Genomic DNA, 27,106 nt, shown 5'->3' on the forward strand with positions numbered 1-27,106 from the left:
CAATCATTGTTGCAAAGTGGAAGGGAAGATGAGCAATAAAATTGGAAAGGTGATTTGGAGTGTGCTGACAATTGCAGTGGATGATGGCATTTCATTTCTATGAAGCAGCATCATAGGTAAAGTATTTGATTGCCTTATCTTACCCCAACAGGTATGTGGTAATTTTGCAATATGATGTCTTCATTTGTGTAGCGCTGTAATGATACAGCTACTGGATGAAGTCTGTGAATAGAAATAAGTCACATTATCAACAGTCAAAATACAAAAGGGGAAGCAATTAGACAACAACCAAAGTGACTAAAGTGAGATGGAGGAAGCTTTCCAAGAGGAAGTACGATGGCCTGAATGGCATCCTTCTCTGGCTTTCTCATGTGCTTCTAATGATAAAAATTGCAAAGGAACTGAGTTGATATGATATCAAAGTCTAAAGAAGGTAACGTCACAAGGGCAACTAGGAATGGTCAATGAATGCTGGCCAGTTAGTGATGCCCATGTCACACGAGTGAATAGAAAAATGGATCTGAACATGATTCCAGATTATTTGCCATTCATTTGTTTCACTTTCCTAATCAATCATTGATCCTTATACATAACGTTGAGGGTCCTATTTGCCATATTGAATCTGACTGTGCATGATCATCAAATCCTGGAAAAGCTTACACATCTGGTCTCCTAGTTCTCTCGCTACACCATCCAGTTCCATTTAGAGTCTCCCTAATGTTATTCTAACAGTAAAATAGGATCTTCTTTGAAGTAATACTCTGCAATAATCATGTCAATGGCCTGCAATGAAATCAAAATATTTTTTAAAATGTTATGTGGATTAACATATTTCACATATTTTGAAATCATTGCAGCCCACCATGAGTCCCAGAATCTCTGCTAAAACTGAAATGGATGTAGCCACGCGAATGTTGGCAGTAAGATGATCAATTCTAGTAGTTCTTTTATCATGAAATAATTCACAATTCTGCATAAATTCCAATGTTGGTTTGCGAGTGTGTGTGTATGTATGTCTTAAGTGAATCTTCTGTGGCACAGGAACATCAAATAACACAAAGTAGAATTTTGGGGTTTGTCACTTTGGAAGGGTAATCCCGATGGACTCTTGAAATCAATGCTGAAGTCTGTTACACGTCATGAAAATTTGCCATTTAGAATCCAAACTTTGATCGTTAGGAGGATGAGAGTTAGTGCTCAAATGAGTAAATTGTTTGGGAAAGCAAGCTGATTCACTCCATTTTTGAATTGATTTTGCATTTTCAAGTCAGCACAGTATCGGAGGCAGCAACTGTTCAACTTCTTAAAATATCCTTAGGTGCATACTTGAACTGCATTTTGTATTGTTATAGTTTATTTGCCCGTGATCAAATACACAAAAAAGGCTAGGTGTTAGCCACCTTGAACAGTGAAGGTTTTTATTCATTTATAGAATGGTGAGTGTTGATAACTTGGCGAGTATTTATCGTTCAACCCTAACTGCTCTCGAGAATGCCCTCTTATCAGACCTGTGATAAGATAAAAGTGTTCTAGAACATATTTTATTATGATTGTGTGACTGAAATGTGTTATATATTAATTGCAGAGATGTATATCATGTTGCTACAAATCTTTTAAAGTATTAGTTAATCATAAACAGTCATTTGGTAATGTAGTTCAGAACCTGAGCATTGCTTAGACCAAGAAATGATGGTTTTTGTCTTGCACTCATCAGAATAGATGCAAGAATACCAAAACTGGAGGACAACAGCTCCCTGGCATTTTCCAAGGCAATCATTGATCAATCAAAGCTGAGAAGATAACCAATCAACACAGATTTCTCATGTATTATAAATCTTAGCTCCTTTTGAAATTTGGCATTCTTGCATTTGTCCTGAGTGTGCAAGATGAAAACCTTTGACAGGATATCTCTTAACCAGATACGTAGTAATAAACAATGTCATTTATTAGAGGTGTGGTGTGGCATTTAGTTTGCCCATACAGAATCTACTTCAACTCGGAGTTAGTTACAGAAAAGTGGAGGGTGGGGTATGAATCCCAATTACCTGCTATTCTATTGAAATGAACAATGAGAGACTTGCATTTATATCGTGCTGTTTGGGGCCTTAGGATGTCCCAAAGTTTTTATAGCCAATTATCTAGTTTTGAAGAGTTACCATGTTTGTTACATATGAAACACAGTAGCCATTTTTACACAATAAGCTCCGACAAACAGCAATGTGCTAATGACCATATAATTTTATTGGTAATAACTGAGGAATCAATGGCCAGACACTAGAGATATTTTGCCTGTTCTTCATCAAGGTAGTGTCTTGGAATCGAGTCCATGTAAGAGAGCAGACAGGACCTGAGTTTAAAGCAGCATCTGAAAACAAAGCCTCGGACAGTGTAGCATTTCTTCACTATGGCACTGAAGCACTATTGGTACATTTAGTACCTTCGCAGTCATTTTAAATGCCTTAAGAATTTGAGAAGACTGTAGTTGATATTTCTTATAACTGAGACCCGGTCTTACCTCAATGTTTCCTTCAGTGCAGCTTTGAGTAATGGCACTGATTTTAACATTTGTAATGGATCTCCTTGTGTTTTCTGATTGGCTTCTATAATTTCACTGCGTAAATTTTCCTGCACATTGGGGTATTTGGCAAGCTCATACATAGTCCATAAGAGAGTCATGGAAGTCTGTTTCATGACAGAAATAGAATGATAAGTGTATGGCGGATTTTTTTAACAAGTCTATATGGATTGAAAGTATGAAGGTAAATACACACATATATGCTCGGCTTGTCTACAATGAATACATTACCAGAACATAAGGCTGAACACAACTTATCTTTTTAAATATGATATTTTACATTTATTATCTTACTTTTCCTTTCTGTCTTCTTTTATGGTTTTTGGGTGGAATTTAATGACCCCTGGTGGTGAGTTGGAGGGAGGAAAGCATTTAATTGATTGATTGATTTATTGTTGTCACATGTACCAAGATACAATGAAAAGCATTATTTAGTGTTCTATACTGGCAGATCTTTACAATACAAAGAGTGCCAGGGTAGCAGAACAGAGTGCAGAATACAGACACCAGGGGTCACAGTCTGGGAATTCAGGGTAGACTATTTAGGATGGAGATGAGAAGATATTTCTTCACCATAATGGTAGTGGGCCTGTAGAATTCATTACCACAGGAAACAGTTGATGCTAAAACATTGAATGTATTCAAGAAGCAGCTAGATATAGCACTTGGGGTGAATGGGATCAAAGATTATGTGGAGAAAGCAGGATTAAGCTATTGAGTTGGATGATCAGTCGTGATTGTGATGGAAGACTCAAATGGCCTCCTCCTGTTCCGACCTTCTATGTTTCTATGCAGAGGAAATGCAGAGAGAGAGAGCAAGAGAAATAGATCAGAATTAATATTCAAGAGGTCAGTTCAAAAGTCAGATAACAGCGGGGAAGAATTGAATCATTGAGTAATTGAGCAGTAGGGTGCGAGATGAGACAATGACAGCTCCTCACCTCTGCCGGATTAAGTTTTGGGTGAGACATCTTATAGATGGCCTTCCTGCCTGTACCAACAGATTTAAGAACAGCTTCTTCGCTGTTGTTGTCAGATTTATAAATGGAACGCTCATATTAGAGTTGATCTTTCTATGCACCTTCTTTGTAGCAGTAACACTATATTCTGCATTCAGTTATAGAGTTATATAGCATAGAAACAGACCCTTTGACCAAACTAAACTAGCCCCACTTTCTATGTAAAAATTACCCTAAAAGCGAAGGAAATTTAAGGGCCTGGGGAAAGAGCATAATGTGGGACTAGTTTCTTTGAAACCTGATGTACTTATATATGATTTGTCTGTTTAGCACACAATACTTTTCACTGTATTTCGGTAGTTGTGACAATAATAAACCAAACCAAACCCTATTTGGGGCACAATGCATTACTTTTCATTTAAATTAATAAACTGAGATACACTTTAAAGTCACACATTCCTTCATAAGATCCAACCCTTCAGTGAAAGTGCTGCAATTAGTGTCATTCACCAAAACATTCTCATGTGCAGTATTCAGAAAAGCCACAAGCAGAACATTTCCCATTTGTGCCAAATAAACATCAAGGATAAGGTGCAACTTATGTGCAACTGATAACCTTAGTTGGAACTTACCAGTAACTTAGAGATTCTGCCTTATAATTACAAAAACACATCAACTGCTTTCTTTGTGAATACTGTACTGGATCGCCTAAAATACATATGCTGAAGGTGATAATATATACTCTCTCCCATCCTCATTTCTACATTGACTGGACTTCTCTTTCACAATTCCCTCTTTGTTTTCATGCACAGTCTTGCATAACTTCTGTGTTTTAGTTTTCTTCTTATCATATTTTGACTGTTTTCTAAACCAATCCCAATGCCATGGCTGTTCTACAGGCTTTGAGATGATGCAGAAAAAAACGGAATCTTGCACACATTGCCCAAGGGAAATTTAAAGGCACACTTTTTGCTAATCTACTTGAGATTTCAGCTAAGTGTTGAAAATCATAATTATTGTGTCTTACCAAATTATAAAGTTACTCATTCATATGACTGTAAGCAAGATAAAATTGATCGATGTCACTCAGAAACATAAATGCTGTACAATGCCAGTTGGATTACTGAAAATGAAAATGCTGATGATGCTTTTATCTGATCGGCTGATGATTCTCGACATTTTCTGTTTGTATTTCAATATCCAAAATATTGACATTTGTTTCATGACAGTAGGTGAATTTACCCCTTACCCTTTTCTAGTGCCAAGTGCAGAACTTTCTGAGAGACAGATTTGGAGGTGAGACAGGAAGCAAAATCAGAGGATCTCAGATCCAGGTGACTGCCTGATGTGTTCCAAATTTTGTGGACTCTTAATAGTTTATGGCTGGCAGTGACAGTTAGCTAACTAAAATAAATCTTAAGTGCCAGCTGAGGGCTAATCTTTGAGGCAGGTGGTATTTTTTTTTGCTGGCAGATGAACTCCTTGTTGAGGTCACCGCCCTGCCTTTGGCTGGGCACAGCTTCCCAGTAGCAGGCCAAGAAAATATAGAAACTTTGAATATAGGAGCAAGAGTAGGCCATTCAGCCCTTTGAGTCAACTCTGCCAATTAGCATGATCATGGTGTAACATCTAACTCAGTACCTAGCTCCCTCTTTATCTGCATATCTTTTGATAGCTTTACCCCAAATTTCTCCTTCATGAAAACACTCAATGTTTTGGCCTCAACTGCTTTCTGTGGCAGAGAAGTCTACAGGCTCACCACTCTCCGAGTGAAGAAATTTTTTCTCGTCTAAGTCCTCAATGGCGTACCCTATATTCTTAAACTGTGACCTTTAGTTATAGATCAGGATCATCCATCCCAGTTGAAACCATTGATGCTTTCACTTCAAATCCACTCCTTTTGTCTCCTCAAAGCCCACCCACCACCTTCGTGGAACTGAAGGGATCCATTGGCCAAAATCGCAGTTGCATGTAATCAAGTGGATGGATAGTTCTGATCATCCTGCTAACAATTGTAGATGTCTTCAGAGGACATCTCAACTCTCGAGGTCCTGTTCTCCTGGTAAGGCAGCCAGCCAACCACAGCTTAAGGCACTTTGATTACTCCTCCTGTCTGCTCAGCCCTGTCAATGTCCCTAATAGCAAGCAGCTCAGTGGCTCAGTGGTTAGCACTACTATATCAAAATGCCAGCTTCAATTCCACCATTGGGCGACTGTCTGTGTGGAGTTTGCACATTCTCCCTGTGTTTGCATGGGTTTCCTCCCACAGTCCAATGATGTGCAGGGTAGGTGGATTGGCCATAGTAAATTGCCCATAGTTAGTTAGTGCGTTTTGAGAAGATTTGTAGCTCAGGTTGATGTTCTGGATGTGGGATTGCTCAGACATTTTTTCACCATACGTGGTAACATCATCAGTGAGCCTCCTTTCGAAGCGCTGGTGGCATGGCCCACTTTCGATTTATGTGTTTAGTTATCCTTGGGTTGGTGACATCATTTCCTGTGGTGACACCATTTCTTGTGGTGATGTCATTTCCTGTTCTTTTTCTCAGAGGCTGGTAAATAGGATCCAAGTCATTGTGTTTGTTGATAGAGTTCTGGTTGGAATGTAATGCTTCTAGGAATTTATATGCGTGTCTCTGTTCAGCTTGTCCGAGGATGAATGTGTTGTCGCAGTCAAAGTGGTGTCCTTCCTTATCTGTATGTAAGGATAGTAGTGAGAGTTGGTCATGTCTTTTTTGTGGCTGGTTGATGTTTATGGACCTTGGTGGCTAGTTTTCTGCCTGTTTGTTCAATATAGTGTTTGTTACAGTTCTTGCAAGGTGTTTTGTAAATGACAGTAGTTTTGTCTGTTGTCTGTATAGGGTCTTTCAAGTTCATTAGCTGCTGCTTTAGTGTGATGGTGGGTTTGTGGGCTACCGCGATGCCAAGGGGTCTGAGTAGTCTGGCAGTCATTTCCAAGATGTCTTTGATGTAGGGGAGATTGGCTAGGACGTGTTTTGTCTGCTTTTTGGGGTTTGTTGCTGAGAAATCGACAGATTGTGTTCATTGGGTACCTGTTCTTTTTGAGTACACTGTATAGGTGATTTTCCTTTGCTCTGCACAGTTCGTCTATGCTGCAGTGTGTGGTAGCTTGTTGAAATAATGTTCTCATTCAGCTTTGTTTGGGTGTTGGGATGATTGCTTCTGTAGTTCAGTATTTGGTCAGTATGTGTTGTTTTTCTGTAGACGCTGGTTTGAAGTTCCCCATTGGCTGCTCACTCGACTGCGACATCTAGGAATGGCAGTTTGTTGTTGTTTTCCTCCACTTTAGTGAATTTTATGCCAGTAAGAGTATTATTGATGGTCTTGAAGGTTTCCTCTAATTCTTTTCATTTAGTGATGACAAAGGTGTCATCCACATAGTGGACCCAAAGTTTGGGTTGGATAGTTGGCAGAGCTGTTTGTTCAAATCTCCGCATTACTGCATCTGCTAAGAACCCTGATATTGGAGATCCCATGAGTGTTCTGTTGGTTTGTCTGTAGGTTTTGTCATTGAAGGTGAAGTGGGTGGTAAGGCATAGGTCCACTGGCTTGACAATATTATCATTGCTGATGAGGTTGGTGGTGTTTGCTTTATTTGTTTTTGGTTCTTCTAATAATGTAGTCAGTGCTTCCTTGGCCAGGTTGATGTTGTTGGATGTGAACAGGGCAGACAACTAACAAAACTAATGTCATTTACAAAATACCTTGCAAGAACTGTAACAAACACTACATTGGACAAACAGGCAGAAAACTAGCCATCAGGATACATGAACATCAACTAGCCACAAAATGACATGACCCACTCTCACTCGTATCCTTATATATGGATGAGGAAGGACCCCACTTTGACTGGGACATCACATCCATCCTAGGACAAGCCAAACAGAGATACGCACAATCATTCCTCAAAGCATTGCATTCCAACCAGAACTCTATCAACAAACACATTGATTTGGATCCCATTTACCACCCGATGAGAAAAAAGAACAGGAAATGACATCACCAACCCAAGGAAACCTAAACACATAAATAGAAAGCAGGCCATTCCACCAGCGCTTCGAACGGAGGCTTACTGATGATGTTACCACATATGGTGATGAAACGTCTGAAAACAAACCTTCCAGCTCAGCGAGCAATCCTACATCAATTGCCCATAGTGTCCAAGGATGTGCCGACAAGATGGATTAGCTACAGAAAATGAAGGAAATAAGGTGGAAGGAGTTGGATCTGGAAGGGATGCTCTTTGGACGGTCAGTGTGAACTCAATGGGCAGAATAGCCTGCTTCTCCACAGTATGGATTCTGTGATTTTTAGGAATTGGACACAGTTGCTGGAGGTGGCCTGTTCACTGGCAATCTTTAGGAAGATCACACTGGTGGGTGAGGTCACAAGTACCACAACAGTTGGGGTTTGCATATTGTTCATTTGTCAGAGCCCCAAGCCCGTCAGAACATTCAACCTATAGAGGGTACAGCACAGAAATCAGTCATTTGGCCCCACACGTCTCACTGGCATTTATGCTCTCCACACGCCTCCTCCAAGCCCCTTCATTTCACCCCATCAGCAATATGACTCACTGTCCGGTAAGGAAACAATTTTCTCTTACTGTGTCAACTCCACCTGCCATAAGCTCTGTAATGCTTGCTTTGATGTCATCTAGGGGCAGCATGTCTTGCAGCAGTAGATCTGCTAGAACTCCGGAATATTCTTTGTCATTTTTGGATCGCAGGTGGAATTGCTTGTATGTTCTTTGTATACAGGTATCAGCTACAAATTAAGATAGAGAGTGTTTATCAAAGCACAAGTATGTCATCAGTTCTAATAGTAACTGGCAAACAAACCGTCTCTAATTATATTTAATATACTTTACATAATTATGCCACCTTCCTTGGGCAGCATCTGTATAATTTCTTCTGTAATTGCTTAGCTAATCAACTCTGTTGAAAATATTATTTATATCCCACAATAAATGGTTTTTCAAAGCTAAACTTATCAATGGACAGACATTTCTCGAGAGAGAAAGCATGTGAGAAAACAAAGAGAAATCACCCAAAGCCTGGGCGACTCACAATATATAGAAACATGGCTAGATACCTTGGAGATGGTTTCCATAAAGAATCCTAATTTTTGGCTTGGGTATTGTATGTGACATGTGAAGTTTTACTGCTATAGACTCATTTTTACTTCCTCAAACCTGAGGGTGGGCAGATTTGAGTACATCTGGTGCACAATGTTTTAGCTGGCCATGACCAGAACCTTAACCACATCAAGACCTAATAGGCTTTCCTCTTCTCTATTAAAATCATGCACCACTTCAAGATCAAGTTTGAGAGCAAAGAAAATCCAATACATCTTTCCTCTGTCACTGACCATCTTCATAAACGTCTCTCTACTACTTTTTTGAACTTCACCTCCAAGCAAGAGGACCTCATGAACTCATTTGTCGCTATGATTGAAATGATTTATGCAATTGTAACTGTGGCACATTCACCCACCCCATCGCAGGTTTCTCTTTGTGATCAAACCAAACCACACACCTGTCTTGTCCTGAATCTGTATTTTGTTTTTATTTCGCTGCCAACTTGGTTCTTGTACATGACACACTTTCTTGCTCCACTGACCCTCGTTGCATCAAATTGCTGACCATCTAATTTTTTTTTTGGTGCCCTCAAGCTCGTATAAATGGTCCCAGATCTTCAGGTACTTGTCCCTCTTTCCTTTAAAACCATCACACCTCCCTCTTCTATTCTTGGGAAGTACATCATATCTTCATCCTCTCTATTATTTTCGGTTTTTGAACATACCGTCAAATCCAATGGTCAATTTTCTTGGAATTCTCCATTTGAATCACTCCAATTGTGTTTTTAACCCATCCTCCAACCAAAGTCTTAAAAGAAACACCATCTTCTGTGAGTATAATATTTTGTACTACTGTTCTTGACCACTCTGAAGCATGTGATTTGTTAAGAAATCATAATCATTTTGTCTTGTCAATTTATAAAATAGACCATTTTGCCCTTCAAACTTTTTCCAATCTTCATACAAATGATGACCATCTGTTTCAAGCTTCTCTGTTTAATGGCCCCTATAGGATGCTGAGATAGAGGTCACGTGACCATGGCAAGGCATCAAGTACACTTAAGGTACAATGGATTTTTCCAATATTCCCATTTTCATAAATAAACAAAAAAAAGATGCAAGCAGTATCAGTCAGAGTTGCTTAACTTGAATAAGATGGCCACAAAGAAAATTATCATTATCATAACAGTATATTAACTCTAGATGATTCTACTTTTATCAGTCTTTATACATGCATTACATACATAGTCTTTACATTGTGCAAGTCTCCTAATGGTACACATGGGTTGTTTCACTGGTATCTCCTCAATCCCTGGATGATGTGCCTTCTCCAGGGAATGTTGTTTAATGAGGGCTACTGCTGTTCTACCTACTGTTGCTGATCCATGTCCATTGCTGAGGAACAATGAATGTCTGGACTGATGGTTGTTGTGTACCCTGTGTGAGAGGTGAGCTTCCTTCTTCCTCATGTGCTGTGTGTACTGTGAAGGCATAGCTTCTTTAGTTATACGTTGACGTGCGTAGTCACAATGAAATATCAGTCACCCACATTTACCAGGTATGATCAAGGTGACAACAGTTGCACATGTTGGCAGACTTTTGGTAAGAGTATGGAACGTTTGCACTCTAACTGGCTCTCCAATGCTCAGCTATGGCAATGACTTGGCACTTCTATCAAAGTGAAATGTGGTTTTCTTTTGTTTCACTTCTTTCTTTTCACTCATAGCATATTTCTGGCTTCAGTGTTCTTTTTGCCATTGGAAGAGCAGTTTTGGTACAACATCCATATAACTTGAATTTTTGGACTTGCCATGTCTTCAGTGGGTGTACTTCTCCACTCAACGATTCCTTGATACAATTCTGTGCTGAATTTACTCAATTTTTCTTAATGATCTTTTGGTTGGTTTTCATTGTTGCCTCAGCCTTTCTGTTTGACTTGGGGCTAGTATGGAGATAATGCATGATGCTGAGTTTCAATTCCTTTCTAAAACAGCTGGATTCTTCATCTGTGATATTGCTACTCATCACCATGTCAGGAATGCTGGAATGACTGAATTGTGCCTTTCGGCATTCTACAATCTCTGCAGTAGTCAGAGTCATAGAGAGGTACAGCACGGAAAAAAGACCCTTCAGTCCAACTCATCCATGCCAACCAGATATCCCAACTCAATCTAGTCACACCTGCCAGCACCTAGTCCTTGAATTCGGCTGTCTAACTCCCATTAATCAGACTAGTAGTCTACAGTGACAAGATGTTTCCTGCAAGAATGAAGAGATAGACTCCAAGCTTAATCCATGGTCCGTTGTGTGTCCAATGTGGCTCCTTAGCTTGTTTAGCTTGGCATTTGTGACAAGCACTGCACAGTCTGAGGTGGTCCTTCAGTTCATTGCTTATGTTTGTTCGCTACAGCCTTCCTCAGATTAGACTCAATTCCTTGGTGACTTTCATGAACGCCCCTCAACAACTCTTTCCTCATCTCCTTAGGGATAATGACTTAATTTTATGCATACAAGATGCCATCTTCGGCTATCAGCTATTTCTGCCCAATATTTTCCTCTGGCAAGAAGTGTTCTCTTGAAGTTTTCAGGTCATCCTTTCATCACTGTGGGCGACATGGTGGCACAGTGGTTAGCACTGTTGCCTCACAGCGCCAGAGACCCGGGTTCAATTCCTGCCTCAGGCGACTGACTGTGTGGAGTTTGCACGTTCTCCCCGGGTCTACGTGGGTTTCCTCCAGGTGCTCCGGTTTCCTCCCACAGTCCAAAGACGTGCAGGTCAGGTGAATTGGCCATGTTAAATTGCCTGTAGTGTTAGGTAAGGGGTATGGGTGGGTTGTGCTTTGGCGGGTCGGTGTGGACTTGTTGAGCCGAAGGGCCTGTTTCCACACTGTAATGTAATCACTTCTTTCTTGGAGAATTGCACCTTGTTGTGTAGTTTCCTTTTTACAATCTGGTTGAGCATCCTCAACTTTTCATTGGCCATGAAGCTCTTGACAGCATGACTGCAATGAACATATGTTTCTTTTGCTTGTATTTCACATCCAGATGAGATCTTTGCAAACGAAGTAACATTCTATGCAGGATCATTGAAGCAGACAGAATGATTTGAGGGAGATGCTTGGAAGCAGTTTATAGATAGCCTTCATTACCACATTTTTTTTCTTAAACCAGGTACTGATTAAAATGCTCACAAGCAAAGTCAATAGCAAGGCATTCTTTCTCAATCTGAGCATAGTGTTGCTAACTTTGTTTTAATGCCTTGTACACTGATGTACCTAGTTGGCCTACTGCACAAGTGTTGCTCAGAGCCTTGATTCACTGGTGTCACACTACAAAGTGACTTCATTATTGACATCACATTGGCTCAGCACTTCCACTGTCATCAGTTGTGTTTAGTTATCATGAAAGCTGCTTCTTGTTCTGGGCCCCACCATTGTACATCCTTAGTAGTGAACTTGTGTTGTGGTTCCCCCTCTGACAGCACATTAAGCAGGCAATTAGCTTTTACATCTGTTAGTAACTGCCTCTCTGGTACAGCTAGCACCTTGCAGGATCTGAGCAAAGCTCTTTTGCTGTCAGCATGTGGCTTATGTACTTGACTTTAGGCATCCACAGTTGCATCCTTTTATTGTTCAGTTTCAGATTCACCTGGTGAGCTCTCACTAACTGCTAAACTAGATTATGATTGTGATTTGTGTTGGCTTCATCCATTGCAACTCCACATAGACAAACAGATCATCCACAATAACTTCTACTCAGAAATATCAATGACTTGTTTTTATTCACCTGTGGAACAAGGGCATTGCTGACTGGGCCAGCCTTTATTGCCCACACCTAGTTGCCTTTGAGAATGTGGTGGTGAGCAACTTTCTTGAACCACTTCAGACTTTGCTATCTTATGCTGTCTACACTGATTATCTTCTGGAGCACGGAAATGCCAAGTGGCAATATGCGACCATCGATTTCTCCTGAACAGTATGCAGAAAGTAATTAGAATTCTGCTCTTTATATCAAGCTTCAGTGCCTGTGACCATCCTTTGTATCAAGGGGAGTGAAGACCTTTGCCTTGGCAAGTTGCTGCAAGATTCATTCAATGGTTGGAATTGAGTAATGAGATCTCTTCAAAACTTTATTAAAATCCTTTGGATCTATGGATACTCTTAGTTTCCCAGGTTGCCACTAATACAATGCTTCAAAACCAATCTATATGAGTTGTCATATTTTTGACTACTCCCTTCTTTTCTACCTTGGCTTTCAGGTTGCACTTGAAGGCAGTTGGAACTTTTCTTGCAGATGCTACATTGGTCTCACACTCTCAATCACTTTGACACAATATTCATCTGGGAGACATCCAAGACTTGTAAACACATCTTTAAACTCTTCTAGCTTCTGTTTGACAGTCAATCGACAAATGGCTTATGCAAAGCTCTTCTGGCAGAGTTAGGTTACTTCTCCAAGCTTTTGACTTGCTTCTGTTGAAATGAATGGATTGTGTTTATCATCTGCCAATTGGAACTCCAGATTTTCATTCTTCCCATTGCACTGAGCTTTTCAGTTTAATTTGCCCACTTGGTATGAGGTTGATCATGGACATGGTTGGATTTTTTGATGAGGGGTGGTTGAGTAGTTTGGACCTGATTTCAATGAGGTTTAGAAGAATTACAAGTGATTTTATTGAAGCACTTAAAATTCTTAGTGGGCTTGACAGAAGTGGAGAAAAAGCTTCCCTTTTTGGAGACTCTATGAGCAGATGGCATAATCTTAGAGTAAGGTGTCATCCATCTTAGACAGAGATGAGGATGAATTTTCTCTCTCAGAGGGGTGTGAATCTGTGGAATTCCTTACCACAGAGAGCTATTAACTGGGACCTTAAAAAATATTCAAGTCTGAAATAGTCAGATTTTCATTCAGGAAAGGAATCAATGGTGCAGGGCAAAAGGCAAGAAAGTGGAGTTGAGGATAATCAGATCAGCTATGATCTAACTGAATGGCAGAGCTAATAAGATGGGCCAAATGCCTATTTCTATTCCTTACATTATAAATCCTGCACCTTACTTCCAATTGCTTCATTTTTAAGTCATCATCTTGAGCCATTTTCTGCAGAACTCAGGCTGTTGCACACAGCACTGGTGTCCATCTAACAGTCTACGTTCATTTGATACTCTCCTTCTGCTGTCACAAACCATTAATGATAAACCTAAAGATGACAATATATTGTGTGGTGGAAAATGGTTTGACAAAATTATTAGCTGAATTACACAGCAGCCAGCTCTGTAGGTTTGTTTTGCTTTTTCCTTGCTAATCATTTGTGTCCAAAGTGATTCAGTTTCTTGTAGTTACAGCATTCCCCGTGCTGGACATGCTTGCTTTTATTTTGTGTGATGTTCTGTGCAATATTTCCATTCCATTCTCTGGTCTTGATTTTTCTGCTTTCTTTTCTGCAAAAAGTTCTTCCTTTTTACCAATCTGTTGATCTCATTTGACGTGGAAAGTCTCTCAGCGTAATGCAAAACCTTGTCTGTTCTTCCATTAATGCGAAAAAAGTCTTCGAGGAGAAAGTGAGGACTGCAGATGCTGGAGAGTCGGTTCCGTAGGCAGGTGCTGAGGAAGGAGATGTGGCTGTGGTCGCGAGTCTGTTTGAGAACGTGGCTGAAGAGCTTCTGTGCAGAGGAGATGACCTGGGGTGTGCAGTGAGAGAGGGACTCACTGAAATCCTTGTAGAGGGAGGAAGAGAGCTTCTTCAAGGAAGGCATCCTTGCAAGAGGATCTTCTTCAAGGAAGGCATCCTGAAGAAGGGCTTATGCCCGAAACGTCGATTCTCCTGTTCCTTGGATGCTGCCTGACCTGCTGCGCTTTTCCAGCAACACATTTTCAGCTTCCATTAATGCGCTCAAGCTGATGATTGATAAGCTTAGAACTTCTGCAGATATCAACAGTTTTCTTGATAGTAAGTTTCTCCTCTCTTAATAAATGTGCTGCCCAAGGTCCCTTATGCCTATCTTTGAGATTAGCTTTCAGTTGTCCAACCTCTCAGGATTCAGTTGTCTTAGTGTGGTTACATATTGATCAAAATCTCTTGAGCTCTGGCATTGAACTAGTATATTAGTAGTAGAATGATTAACATTAATAGGGGGTCAAAGTGTCTTCACAACCTGAAACGTTTCTCCTTTCTGCTTGTCTGTGAGATCTAGGCTGCAATGAAGCTCGTAGCACTCTGTTCCCAGCACTGACAGCAGGGTTGCAACTTCTATAAACTTCTATTATAATTCATTCTGTTGCTATTTCATAATTTTTCTCACTGAGGGGAAAAAATCTATTGCTGTTTCATATTTCCTTTTAATTCCACAACAGCTGGGAGTAGAAAATGCAGAAACACTTTGATTCGCCAAGTAATTCAAAATGGGAGACTTGTTTTTCTTGCGCTTTTTCTTTGTTATTTCTTTTGTAGCTATCTTTCTTTGAGCTCCAAGAACTTGACTCATTTTTTTTCACAGTAGCTGGTTCAAATAGAGGCTTGAACATCACTTTTTTTTTCAACTGCATCACCTTGTAACAAGCCATGTGTGTTTAATGGCTTAAAAAGTCACCAAGCTATAAGAGAACCTAAAAGCACTTACAACAGAGGAAGATGACATAACTAACACAAGACAGCCTTTTGCTTCCATTGCTGGTTTCCATGCCAGTGCTAAATTCTTGGGCATTTGTGTTGCATTGGAACCAATGTCCCAATTCTGGACTAGGATGCCTGGGTTTAAGTCCCATAGCTTCAGAAGTTTATAAGAACAACTCTGAAAAGGTTAATTAGAAAATATCTACAATTATATTTCTGCAAACAGTCTGTTAACTTCATTTGCCAAGGATTTACTAATCTCACTTTTGAAAGCTTAAATGAACAAGCCATCCAGTCGTTATAGGGAGATAGTTCCAGAAATCTACCATGCTTTGTGTGATTAAGTACTTGATTTTGATCTTGAATTGCCTGATTCTAATTTCAAGATTCTGCGCCAAGTGCTGCTCACTTTACACTGCTCCCTGTCTTCACTTGACTTCTGGATCCATTTAAAATTCAAATAATACCCTTCTGCAATTTCAAAACTTGCACCAAGTCCTGTTCACCCATCACCCTGGTCTTCTATTACTTCCAATAGCCTCACACGTTCCTATCTCTGTAACTTCCTAGAGCGCTACAACTCTCTGAGATCTCTACTTTCCTTCATCTCTCATCCATTGATTATCTCTGATCTTCATTACCCACCTTTGGCAACTGTATATTCAGCTGCCTGGTTGCCAAGTCTCAGAATTCCCTTCCTCATAAGGCAACCAATTATCTTTAAAATGATTACGCAGATTCAACCCAGCTAAATGTGAATGAAACTTCAGGCTTCAGAGTTCAGATTTGTCTTGCAATCAACAGTCACTGGAATGTGAATCAGAAAGCATGGCGCTGGAAAAGGCACAGCAGGTCAGGCAGCATCTAAGGAGCAGGACAGTCGATGTTTTTTGACTCTGACTCTCCAGCATCTGTAGTCCTCGCTTTCTCTAGTCGATGGAAGGCAACTTTCCTTCAATAGCCAATGAGATCAATGGAAAGATTTAGGAGAAAATTCAAGGTTAAAATGCTGAAAAGAGGAAAAGAAGCACTGAACTGTCAAACATATGGGAGAAGGAAAGCACAGATGACCAAATTGTAGTGTACAATGTGTTGCTGTCCTTGTTGAAGAAGTGGTTAACAACAAGGATGTAACAGAACAAAATAAAATTACAAGTAGAAATAGCCAGAGTAAATAAGCAAAATGTAACAGGAAGTAGAAATTCAACTATTGAGTTCACTTGGCGCCACCACCGATTTCCACAATTAATAGACATTTGTCCTGATTTTCTCACCATGTGAAAAAATGGTATCCCAAGCAGCAACGTGATCTTGCCAGATCTTCGATTTAATTGACTTCAGAAGCCCAGGTGGAATATAAAGCATTGGAGTTGTGGATTTGAACATCAATGTAACTGAATCGATGAACTTTTGTGATGCAGGATTATGGAGACATTGCAGCAAGCCCAGACGTTCTCCATACAATATATGGCAAACAGCTGTAAAAGCAAAGATTGGAGATTTTTCCACTATTTCTTGATGAATTTACATTAACAGACTGACATTGAAAACATTTGGAGATAAAACATCCTTAATAGTCTGGTCTTACTGAAGTAGTAGAGCATATAGGGAGTGGATTTTGAAGTTCCCTCTAAACTGCGCTATCATGTAGCTATCTCAGGCAGCAGACAACCAATGTTCCCTTAAGATGCGCGCATACATCTGAGCTCAGAATTCACTTAAATAGAAGTGGTGCTCTGAGGGGCACATAAGCAATCGTGGTGCAGCTTGCTATATTTGGACTTGGGCAATAATGGATGCTGACTGTAGCCAGCAGCTAAGTCGTTCAAAGAGTGAGAGTGTGGTCTCAATTGTGGAAATTGATTAGGACTGCCTTAAGGTAACAGTTGCTCAGCTATGTTTAGAGGTGGTCTCATTCCTCCTGAACCCACATAAAGTAAGTTAAAATGTATTTTCCCGGAGCTTCTTTGCCTACAGTGTACACAGTGTGTGCAGCCCTGTCCTAAAGTAGCCAACGTGGTTCTCTGCATTTCATTTAACCTTGATTCATGTGTCAAAAGGGGCTTATTTCCTGAAAGGGCAGGCATTTTGTAAGTGATAGACTCCTGTAGAGAAGGACACCTTCAAAAGAATAGGCATTAATGGGGCTATAGAGCCTGTCTACCCCATTTTGCTATCATTACTGTGTAGTTAGCTCAGTTTTAAATGAGTTAAAATTGGCTGTACCTTGTGCCAAATACAGATCTAAAAATTAGCTTCCTGAATACATATCTCCCCTTTTACTTTGCCTGAAATCTAACTAAGGTTAAACTTTACTGAGAAGACATCATGGAACTGAAACTGGATATTGTGAGTTCACAGAAGATGGAACTATATTTTGCTGACCTTCATTCCACATCTCCTACTTTCAGTTCTGTTGAAGTCAACAATGTTGAATATTAGCTGTGTTGCTTAAGAGAAAGGGCATACGATACAATTGGATTTGATCCCCACTCCTGTCCAATTTCACCAACACTTTTTATGTTAATAACAAAACATGAGTGTTAAAATTAAGATATTAATCATTTAAATAAGTAACTGAACTCAGCTACTCAAAAGGGGCTAATGCTGACTGCTAATCTGGGGTTACTTTAAGACACTGTACTGAAGCGTATTTAAGATGCTCCAGTTTTCCAAAAACTGGTACAACATTCTTACTTCTTTATATAGTAGAACGTTCAACAACTAATGAAAAACAATACCAGTTCAGTGATTTGAATAAAATGGACCAGTTTGGCTCACTGTGGTGTCTGAGCACATCTGAAAAACTGCACCCTTCAGTCATCACCAAATGCTTCAGTCATCACTTCTCTGCTCATTGCTCCAAGCTGGCTGGCAGTCTCAAAATGTAATATTTAATTAAGTTTAATTTATCTTCAATCTTTCCATAGCCTTGCTCCTTTTTATAAATCTGTAATTACCTTCAGTTCTGAATGCTGTGCTCCTCCAATTCCAAGCTCTTGTAAATCACATATTTTAATTGTTCCATTGTTGGCTGTGTATAGGCTTTACACATTGGAATTCCTCTCCAAACTTCTCCATCACTCTCTGTCACTAAGATGCTCCTTGAAATCTAGCCCTTTGACCAAGCTTTTACACATCTCACCTAATATCTCCCCGTTGTACCTAATGTCAAATGTCCTTCTAAAACACACTTTGGGATATTTAATCACATTAAAGTCAATACATAAATACAAGTTTTTGTTGCTGAGGTTTGAATATATAAACATACAAATTAGGCACAGGAGTGGCTCCTCAAGTTTGCTCTGCCGTTTGGTAAAATCACAGCTGATCCGACGTTTACCACAACTTCACTTTCTTGCTACCACCTCTTGCTCCCCCACCCCAATCCCCATTGACTTCCTTGTCAGTTAAGAATCTCAACCTTAAAAATATTCAATGACTCCCCCTTACAATATTCTCTGAGGAAAGAATTGTATGGACTAAAATCTCACTGAGAGAACAAGTTTCTCTGCATCTCCATATTAAGTAAGAGGTCCACTTATTACTAAACTAGATTCACAAGTTCTAGTTTATCGCACAAGGGAAACATCCTATCAACATTCACCTAGTCAAGTCTTTTCTGGATCTAATATGATTCAACAAGATCACATCTCATTCTTCTAGACTCCAATGATACAGGTCCAACCTGACCAATCTTTTCCAAGAAAATAGAGAGACTGCAAAGCTAAGCAAAAGATCAGTATGATATCACTCTGCCACATTGTTCATGTATGATAACGCACTGACGTATTAAGGGTTTCATCGCCACAACAAAGAAAATTTACAGTCAAGGTATTCATTTATCACTTAAAATATTTTTCCCATTGAAAGCTGCAGTAAAGCAATTCATATCAAAATAATTAAAAAGTTATTTTTAAAAATAGTTTTGAAGGCTACAACATGCAAGTAAAATAAGGTAATGGCATAACCAAAGTAAAGAAGCAGTGTTGGATCCTTACATTCAAGTGCGAATTTGAAGAGATCATTTGAGAGATCGGCTGTCCAAGTTTCTCTCCCACTGTTCGCAATCTGTTTGTGAACTGTGGACACAAAATCCAACACCACTTCATTGAGAAGTGGCACGAACTTTTGTATAATTTGGGGTGACATCACTGCTTTATTCAAAACTAATCGATCTCTTCTCCATTCTTCCCCACTTCTGTAAAACAGCCACAATGCAAGAAAGAGGTTTTTAAGAAAGTCTGAAAACTTGTTACGTAAGTGTCTGTGATAATGATCATCGTCTCTAACCTCTAGCATTTCACTATCTCTCTGAAAACACTAATTTCACAGCCTCTATCAAAATACCTCCAATTTTCATTAACTTGAACCACTACTCTAACTCACTTAAAAACCAAAATAACTCTTGAGGAAGGGTCACTGGACTTGAAATGTTAACTCTGATTTCTCTTCACAGATGCTGCCAGACCTGCTGAGCTTTTCCAGCAATTTCTGTTTTTGACTCCAACTCACTTTTTGTCTTTTCTCTAAAATTTTATAATATGTTGTTGTTCTGAAATCCTATCTTCCCAAAACTGTTCCATTGGGATCCTCCAAACTGGCTTGAATCTGATCAAAATTTCCAATGATATCTTGTGCAACTGCAATGGAAGATTAGTCTCTCTTCAACTTTGTCAATTTCTTGCTTTTTCTGAGGCTTTCAATGTTGTTACAAACTTCAACCTTTTCCAATACCTCTCCTTCCTAATAAGCTCCTATGACATAATTCTCATGGTTTCAGTCCTACAATCCTACATTATAACAATTCAAGGTGGCCCACCAGCACATTCTCAGGATAATTAGAGATAAGTAATAATAGCAATCTTGGCAGCCCTGCATTCAGCCAAAGGTCAAGACAGAAAAACAAAGTCTTCACTAGTTCCTGTTTATCAATTTGTTTCCCACTCTTCCTCATTCACAGGCTTGATATCATCTTGATATCATAAGCAAGCATGGCGAAGATATAAAAAATTGGCTGCCTTGTTTCCTACAATTCTAGCTAAAACAACATGTCAGAAATACTTGACTGGCTGTAAAATGCTTTGGGATGTCCTGAGATCACGGAAGGTGCTGCAGAAATGTAAATTTGTTCTTCTATTTTAATGCTGCCCTTGCTGGCATCCTGGGTTCCACCCTTCACAAATTACAACTCATTGAAAATTGCATTGCTGACATACTAGTCTCCTTGGTTTGTTATGATTTACTGGTTCCCAATCTGTTAATGCAACAAGTTGAAATTCTTTTCCCTTTTTTACAGATTCCTTCCTGGCCTTGATCTTTCTAACTCTGAAACTTTATTCAGCAGTATGTTCCTGTACCACAATATTTGCTGTTCCACTTTCAGCTTCTATTACTTTGCTCTTCTTGTAATTCCTCCCAAGTCCCCCTACTTGCAACATCTTTCTTCTCCTTGAAAGGCCACCCAAAAAACACTTTTCCATCCTTGCTTTTATAAATGCAAAGTGCTACAACATATATCTAAAATGACAAAATCTTTGCATCCAAAAACTAGAGGTATTAATTTGGCATAACTTTGAACTTACTTCAATAGGACACCATATTTTTCTTTTCTATGGTCTCTGTAAGCCATCCATGGCTTCACCTTCATCCTCTCTGGAAACAGGCCTTCAGATTTAAACAAAATTGCAGCATCCTCTGGGTTAATAATGTTTACAGTATTGTTGTAACCAATCTTTTCCCTGGAAATGAATAAAAAGCTCAAACTAATACATTTAAAATAGCTGATTTAACAAACTGCATTGGATTGTTTCAAGATGCAGGACAATTAATTTCTGTTTTAAATACAATTCAGATGGATGACAAAATGATTTTTTCATTAAGCAACATTATTTGCATTATTGATCCAACTGGAGATTGTAACTTCTTTTCAATATTCATTTGTTCAGTTCTAGAATTATAGGTTTCAATGTGTTGAATGTCAGCTACTTATAGATTAGCCTTGGGACTTGTCTGAATCTGTAGCATAATTATATTCTCATTACAATCATTAGTCTCAACATAAATAAATTCATTTTCAAGCAGTTGATGGCTTTGATGCACTTCAACTTCAGGTTTGCATTGCAAACAAATGTCTTGGGTCCTATTTTGAATTAGTGAAAGGCCAATCTTATAGTGTGAACCACAACATGCTATTCTATTATTTTGTGGGTGTTGGAGATTTGTTAGATCCGAAGCAGCCATCTTGTCACATTCTAAAAGCCTGGAAACCATTCTGAATCTCATATTAGTATCTGCTTGCTATGCTTGTACTTTCCCAGGCTCAGTAAGATGGTTGGCCTTGCAGCCATATACCTGATAAATGAATTCTTTCCCAGCATGGGAATCTTCTTCATTTACAAGAACCTATTGTATACTAACACTTGCTTATCAGCCACTAACCAACACTATCCAGACACTATGGGACTGAGGCTAGTGACTGGGCAAAGTGCCTAACTTGCTCATTATACTGCAATTAACAGTTTGCTGATTGTAACCTATATTAACACGCAACTCTCTGTATCTCGTCGGAGTGACTTGTGACCACTCGATTGACTTGTCTCTCCCCATGAGCTCACGAAAAAAAAGTCATTAACTCAAAGTTTGTGTGGTGCAATTTACTTTCCCCCTAAATTGGACTGCTACAAGTGAGTCACCCACTGCATAATTCATCCTATCCCCAACAGTTGGCATAGCCAGCAGGACCTCTATTTCACGAGGTTTCCCGGACTTTTCTCGAGTTTGTCCCTATTTTGTGCAACATCCCTGAGTTAGCGGGTTTTGTTTGCGGGAGATGAGATTACCTCCCTGAGTCAGCGGGTTTTCTTTTGCGACAAGATGGGAGAGTTGATTTCACCGCTGGCGGTGTTTCCCTCACCCATGAGCCAGAGTGAGTAGGATTGGGCTATGGCGACAGAGGCTAGTAGTTTTAGTTTTGACCCTTAAGGATCAGATAGCAACATTGAGGCACTAGTGATTTGCTGCGGCAAGAAAGGTTGCGTTTGAAGACCTCTCCAAAGTTGCCCTGGCAGTTTGTAGCCATTCCTCCGCTGAGCCAACAAGCATGAGTAGGGATCTAGTTTCCTTTGTAGCTTACAAGCTGTTGTGATACGCTGAGGCAAGATTGGGTTGAAGGAGACCGCGCCGGACTTTGTGATTAATTCGGTGACATTTGCCTAGAGTTGTTGGCTGGGATCCCGAGTTCTGGTGTTTGTCTCTGCTTCTGTTGTGTCTCCTTGTCTTGCTTGCTCTGTTTAACCAACCTATAGATCAGTGGGATTGCAACTTTCCAAGCTTGACGGAGACAGGCTTCCCCCAGGGATGAAGTTACCTCGTTGTGTTGTGAATGGGGGGGCCCGCAACACCTAGACCCTTCCAAAAGGATACAGCAACACCATGGTAAATATGTGGAGTGCAAGAATAAGGTAGGAGAACCGCTGGTCAGATGAGATTACCTCCGAGGCATTCCTATAGAGGACAATGAAAAACTGTTCAAACCCTTGTCTGCTTCCTCATTATGCCCAGGTTTATAAAGCCCAGAACCTTACTTGGCGGGTTGCCACGTGGAAGGATACACTCACTATGCTCAATAACATGGACAGGCATAGTCTTTTTTTACTCTAAAAGCGATAAAGAGGCTTGTCCTTGATTAGATTATGTTCAATCACAGGGTCTATCCCGCGCTTACAAACGATTAATCAAATGTTTGGTCTTGTGGTCAATAAGGGCGTAACTGCCATGTGCACGATTCTGCACGATGGTTTGCGCCCCCATTGAGCACTTTTGTTCCACAGCACTGACATCAACCTGACGACCCCCGTTCCCCTAGTGCTTAGGGCTGCTTTTGGGGGGGTGGGGGTGTAGCAGGCTGCTTCGGTACGCCTCTCCCCGACTCCATCGGAAAATCCTATTATGGGAGGGCGTTCTGTTCCGGTTTTGATGGATTCAAGGGCCACTCATTCTTGTGCACCTCCCTCTGCGGATCTCCCTCTCAGTTCCATAGTGTCGGTGTCTCTGGTATTGCTTTAACTGAGCCTCTGTCTTACAGTCTCCCTATTACTGTCGGACCTATCACAGTTCCCGACTCAGCTATCATTTCACCCTCCTGTCTGGTTGCCTTGCTGGGCCGTGAGAACCTCTGCAAATGGAATGCTTCCATTCATTGTTCTCCTAAGGGTCTTAGAGATACCCGAGTCGTACTATGCTATTCTACGTGCAGCCATGATTGAGTCCCACCTTTACCCCCATCAATGGCTGCCGTTTACAGCCGACGCTGCGCCACTGTACCGAGTCACTTGCTGTTTGATTCCTTCGTTACACAGCTGCAATGCCCCTCATGTTTCTTTTCTGTGCTGGATCCTTTTGACAGGCCGTCCCTTTAGAGATTTTCATTGTACCGCTGCCCGACTCTGCACTCCCGACCTGTCATATTCTGCACTTGCTGACTCTCACCTGAATACAAATTCTGTTATTACCGTCACTGGCCTTTACTATATTGCACACCAGGGACTTTCTACTAATGTTTCCTTTTCAATTCTCCAATCTCGTTTTTTTTTCCCGCTCTATGGCGTCTCCTTTTTATTTCCATTGTCCTTAAAAGCCCCTGGCTACTTAATGATTTCGCCTCTATGCATGCGCGCCATCGTGCACTTCCCTGTTCATTCGATCTCATCTCCAGTGTTTCGTTATCATTCTGCTTTGCTGCGCACAATACAGACCGTTTCTGCTTGCGCCTACCTGCTTCTATTGTTAAAACTATCTTCATTACTTTGGACCCCTCGGTCGCGTTCTCCTACGATCGCTCGCAGCTTTTAGAAGATTTGCCGCCTGCGCTATGGACGCTCCCAAACCGTGTTGGTTTGGTCATCTCTGCCCCTCCACACACGGTTACTTTGAAGGCTGGCACTCGCCTACTATCGGTCCATCAGTATTCACTCACACCAAGTGCTATCGAAGGGATCAGGCCCGTTATTGCTTCCCTCCTGAAACAGGGCACCCTTGTACCTACACAGAGCCCCTGCAATACCCCCATCCTACCTGTGCCGAAACCTGGCAAACCTGATAGGTGGAGGTCCGTGCAGGATCTACGTGCTGTCAACGCTGTGTTGTTCCTTGTTCCCCTGTAGTGCCTGACACAAATGCTATTCTCAATAACGTCCCTGCCTCCGCTACTTATTTTTTAGTAGTTGACCTCTGGTCAGCCTTTTTCTCTCTCAAATTGTCCCCTGATAGTCAGTACCTTTTTTGCCTTTACTTTCAGCACTGCCAATATACATGGACTCGGCTTCCCCAAGGATACAGAGCCCCACAGCTCATGCTTACACCGTTCAGCGAACCTTCGAAATTCTCCACATGCCTTGCAACAGTGTCCTTGTTCAATACGCCGATGATTTACTCGTTGTCTCAGTTTCTTCTGATGCCTGCGTGCAAGATACTGTTGCCGTGCTTCAGTGCCTGGCACAGGATGGTCACAAAGTTTCCGTTGATAAGATGCAACTCTGCCAACCCACGATTCATTACGTGGGTCTCATGATCTCATAGGGTAGCAGGACCCTCGCTTCTGACCGTCTAACTGCCATTACAAGTCTCCCTCCACCCACTACATGTACTAAACTTGTGTCACTTCTGGGGATGGTGAATTACTGCAGGCACTGGATTCTTGATCTTCGTGAGATTGATGTGCTTTTGAGGGGGGCGTCTTCACCTAAGCAGCCATTGAAACTATAGTGGACCCCTGAAATGACAGGCTTTTGAATAGTTGAAATCTATAAGCTCTGTGTGCCTGCTTTGGGTCTTCCAGATTACTCACAGCCATTTCAACTTTATGTTGCTGAGGGAGGGATATGCCTCTGGAATTCTGACACAAATGCAAGGGGATCTCTGGTGCCCTATAGCTTTTAACCCCGTTCAGTTGCCACCTGTTGTAAGGGGAATGTCAGCATTTTTGCAAGCTGTGGCGGCTACCTTGGTAATGGTTGAAAGGTCTACACCCCTTGATCATCCATGCACCATTTTTTGATCCACATTCGGGTTCCCTGTTGCTGAACTCTGCAGCTACCCAACATTTTACTGCTCCCAGGCATATGGGCTATGAGGTCATTCTATTCTCCCGGTCTAATCTTACCCTGTGCCGCACCCGGCTTTGAAACCTGCTATCCTCCTTCCTACGACCAACCTCAGTGACACCTAACCATGATTGTTTACACGTTGACCATGATATTGTTACCCCTCGCCTTGATCTTTCGGAAACCCTCTGTATAATCCTGATCTGGTCCTTTTCACTGGCTCCTCCTTTCAGCTTTCTGATTGTATGACACTGGCAGGCTATGCTATGTGCATGCCTTCTGAGCTCCGTGAATCTGCAGGGCTCCCTAATGGTACTTCTCCACAGGCAGCTGAGCTTTTTGGTCTCACGAACATGCATTTTGAGCTACTGGAACATCTGTAAACATTTATACAGATTCCTGCTATGCTTTTGGAATGGTGCATGATTTTGGCACCTTTTGGGAGCACAGGGGTTTCATTAGTACTTCAGGTAAACCATTACATGATCAGCTTATTAATAATCTTTTGGAAGACATTCTCCTTCCTTCGAGTATAGCTGTCATTAAATACACTGTTGCTGGGGATAGTGTCACATGTGGCAATGCTTTTGCTGATAAGGCTGCACAGGTAGCTACCACTAATCCAACTATGCAGGTCTTGCATTCCCCTAAAATATGCCAGTTTCCCATTGTTCCTGACCTTTGAGGTTACCCATACTGCTCAACAGGTAGCCCCTTAATCTGAACGAATTCATTGGGCCCGTTTAGGTGCTGCAGAATCTAAATCCCCTTCATTCTCTTATGCATCCTGACAGCCACATCATCTGCCCTAAGTCTCATCCACATGTCTACCCTGGCTGCTCATGGAGTTGGCAATGTCAGTAAGTGGGGCATGTGCCATGCAGTCACACGTTTTTGGTATTCCCCTGGTTTCACGACAGCTGCTTGTGCTTTGTTATCACGCTGTCTTATTTGCTACAGAACAATAACTTGAAGCCACTGGCCAAGTTTGACCATCTTCCTGTCCCTTCTGGCCCCTTAGTGAAACTGCAGATAGAATTGGCATACATGCCAATAAGGCAGAGTTTCCATTATCTACTAGTGATTGTTCCTATATTTTCCAAATGGGTTGAGGCTTTTGACACCAAAAAGGATTAGATTAGGTTCCCTACAGTGTAGAAATAAGCCCTATGGCCCAACAAGTCCCTTCCCTCTGACAAACACACCTAACACTGTGGGTAATTTAACATGGCCAATTCACTGACCTGCACATCTTTGGACTGTGGGAGGAAACCAGAGCACCCAGAAGAAACCCACGCAGATATTGAGAGAATGTGCAAACTCCACACAGTCACCCAAGGCTGGAAGTGAACCTGGGTCCCTGGCACTGAGGCTGCAGTGCTAACCAATGAGCCACCATGCTAGGACAGTTGTTAAATGTTTACTACAAAATGTCATCCTTGGATCTATTGACAGTAATAGAGGCACTCATTTTACTTCTGGTGTCATTAAAGCTATTAGAAGAGCTCCAGGGATTATCTGGAGGCATCACATTCCTTATTAACCACAGTTCTCAGGTATGGTGGAAAGGATGAATGGCACTCTTAAAGCAGTCCTTACTAAAATATCACAGAATACAGGCTTGCACAGGCCTGATGTTCTGCCCCTTGTTCTATATTTCATCCGGAATCAAGTTAACCGAACAACAGGCCTCACTCCTTTTAAGGTATTGATGGGCAGATCCATGCCTACTGCGACAAGGCCTCCTATCCTCCGTGAT

The 27,106-nt window shown here is 41.0% G+C and overlaps 1 protein-coding gene across 7 annotated transcripts in view; it reads right to left on the minus strand.

Moving 5' to 3' along the window:
• Positions 1–27,106, minus strand: part of LOC140458433 (cholesterol side-chain cleavage enzyme, mitochondrial-like) — a 47,562-nt gene that overhangs the window by 6,286 nt on the left and 14,170 nt on the right. For 3 of the 7 annotated variants that reach the window (XM_072552988.1, XM_072552982.1, XM_072552983.1), the window contains exons 2-7: positions 20,830–20,985; positions 19,246–19,445; positions 16,519–16,722; positions 8,162–8,322; positions 2,516–2,682; positions 144–222 (exon numbers count right to left, since the gene is read on the minus strand). In XM_072552988.1, the coding sequence (XP_072409089.1) occupies positions 144–222; positions 2,516–2,682; positions 8,162–8,322; positions 16,519–16,722; positions 19,246–19,445; positions 20,830–20,894 (876 nt within the window). In that variant the 5' untranslated portion in view covers positions 20,895–20,985. Of the gene's footprint in view, positions 1–143; positions 223–2,515; positions 2,683–8,161; positions 8,323–16,518; positions 16,723–19,245; positions 19,446–20,829; positions 20,986–24,019; positions 24,231–24,319; positions 24,403–24,521; positions 24,687–27,106 lie in introns of those variants that run through there. The other 4 variants (XM_072552985.1, XM_072552984.1, XM_072552987.1 and 1 more) reach the window with 4 other exon arrangements.

Source organism: Chiloscyllium punctatum, chromosome 33 (genome assembly GCF_047496795.1).
Source record: "Chiloscyllium punctatum isolate Juve2018m chromosome 33, sChiPun1.3, whole genome shotgun sequence".
In the NCBI taxonomy this organism is placed as follows: Eukaryota; Metazoa; Chordata; class Chondrichthyes; order Orectolobiformes; family Hemiscylliidae; genus Chiloscyllium; species Chiloscyllium punctatum.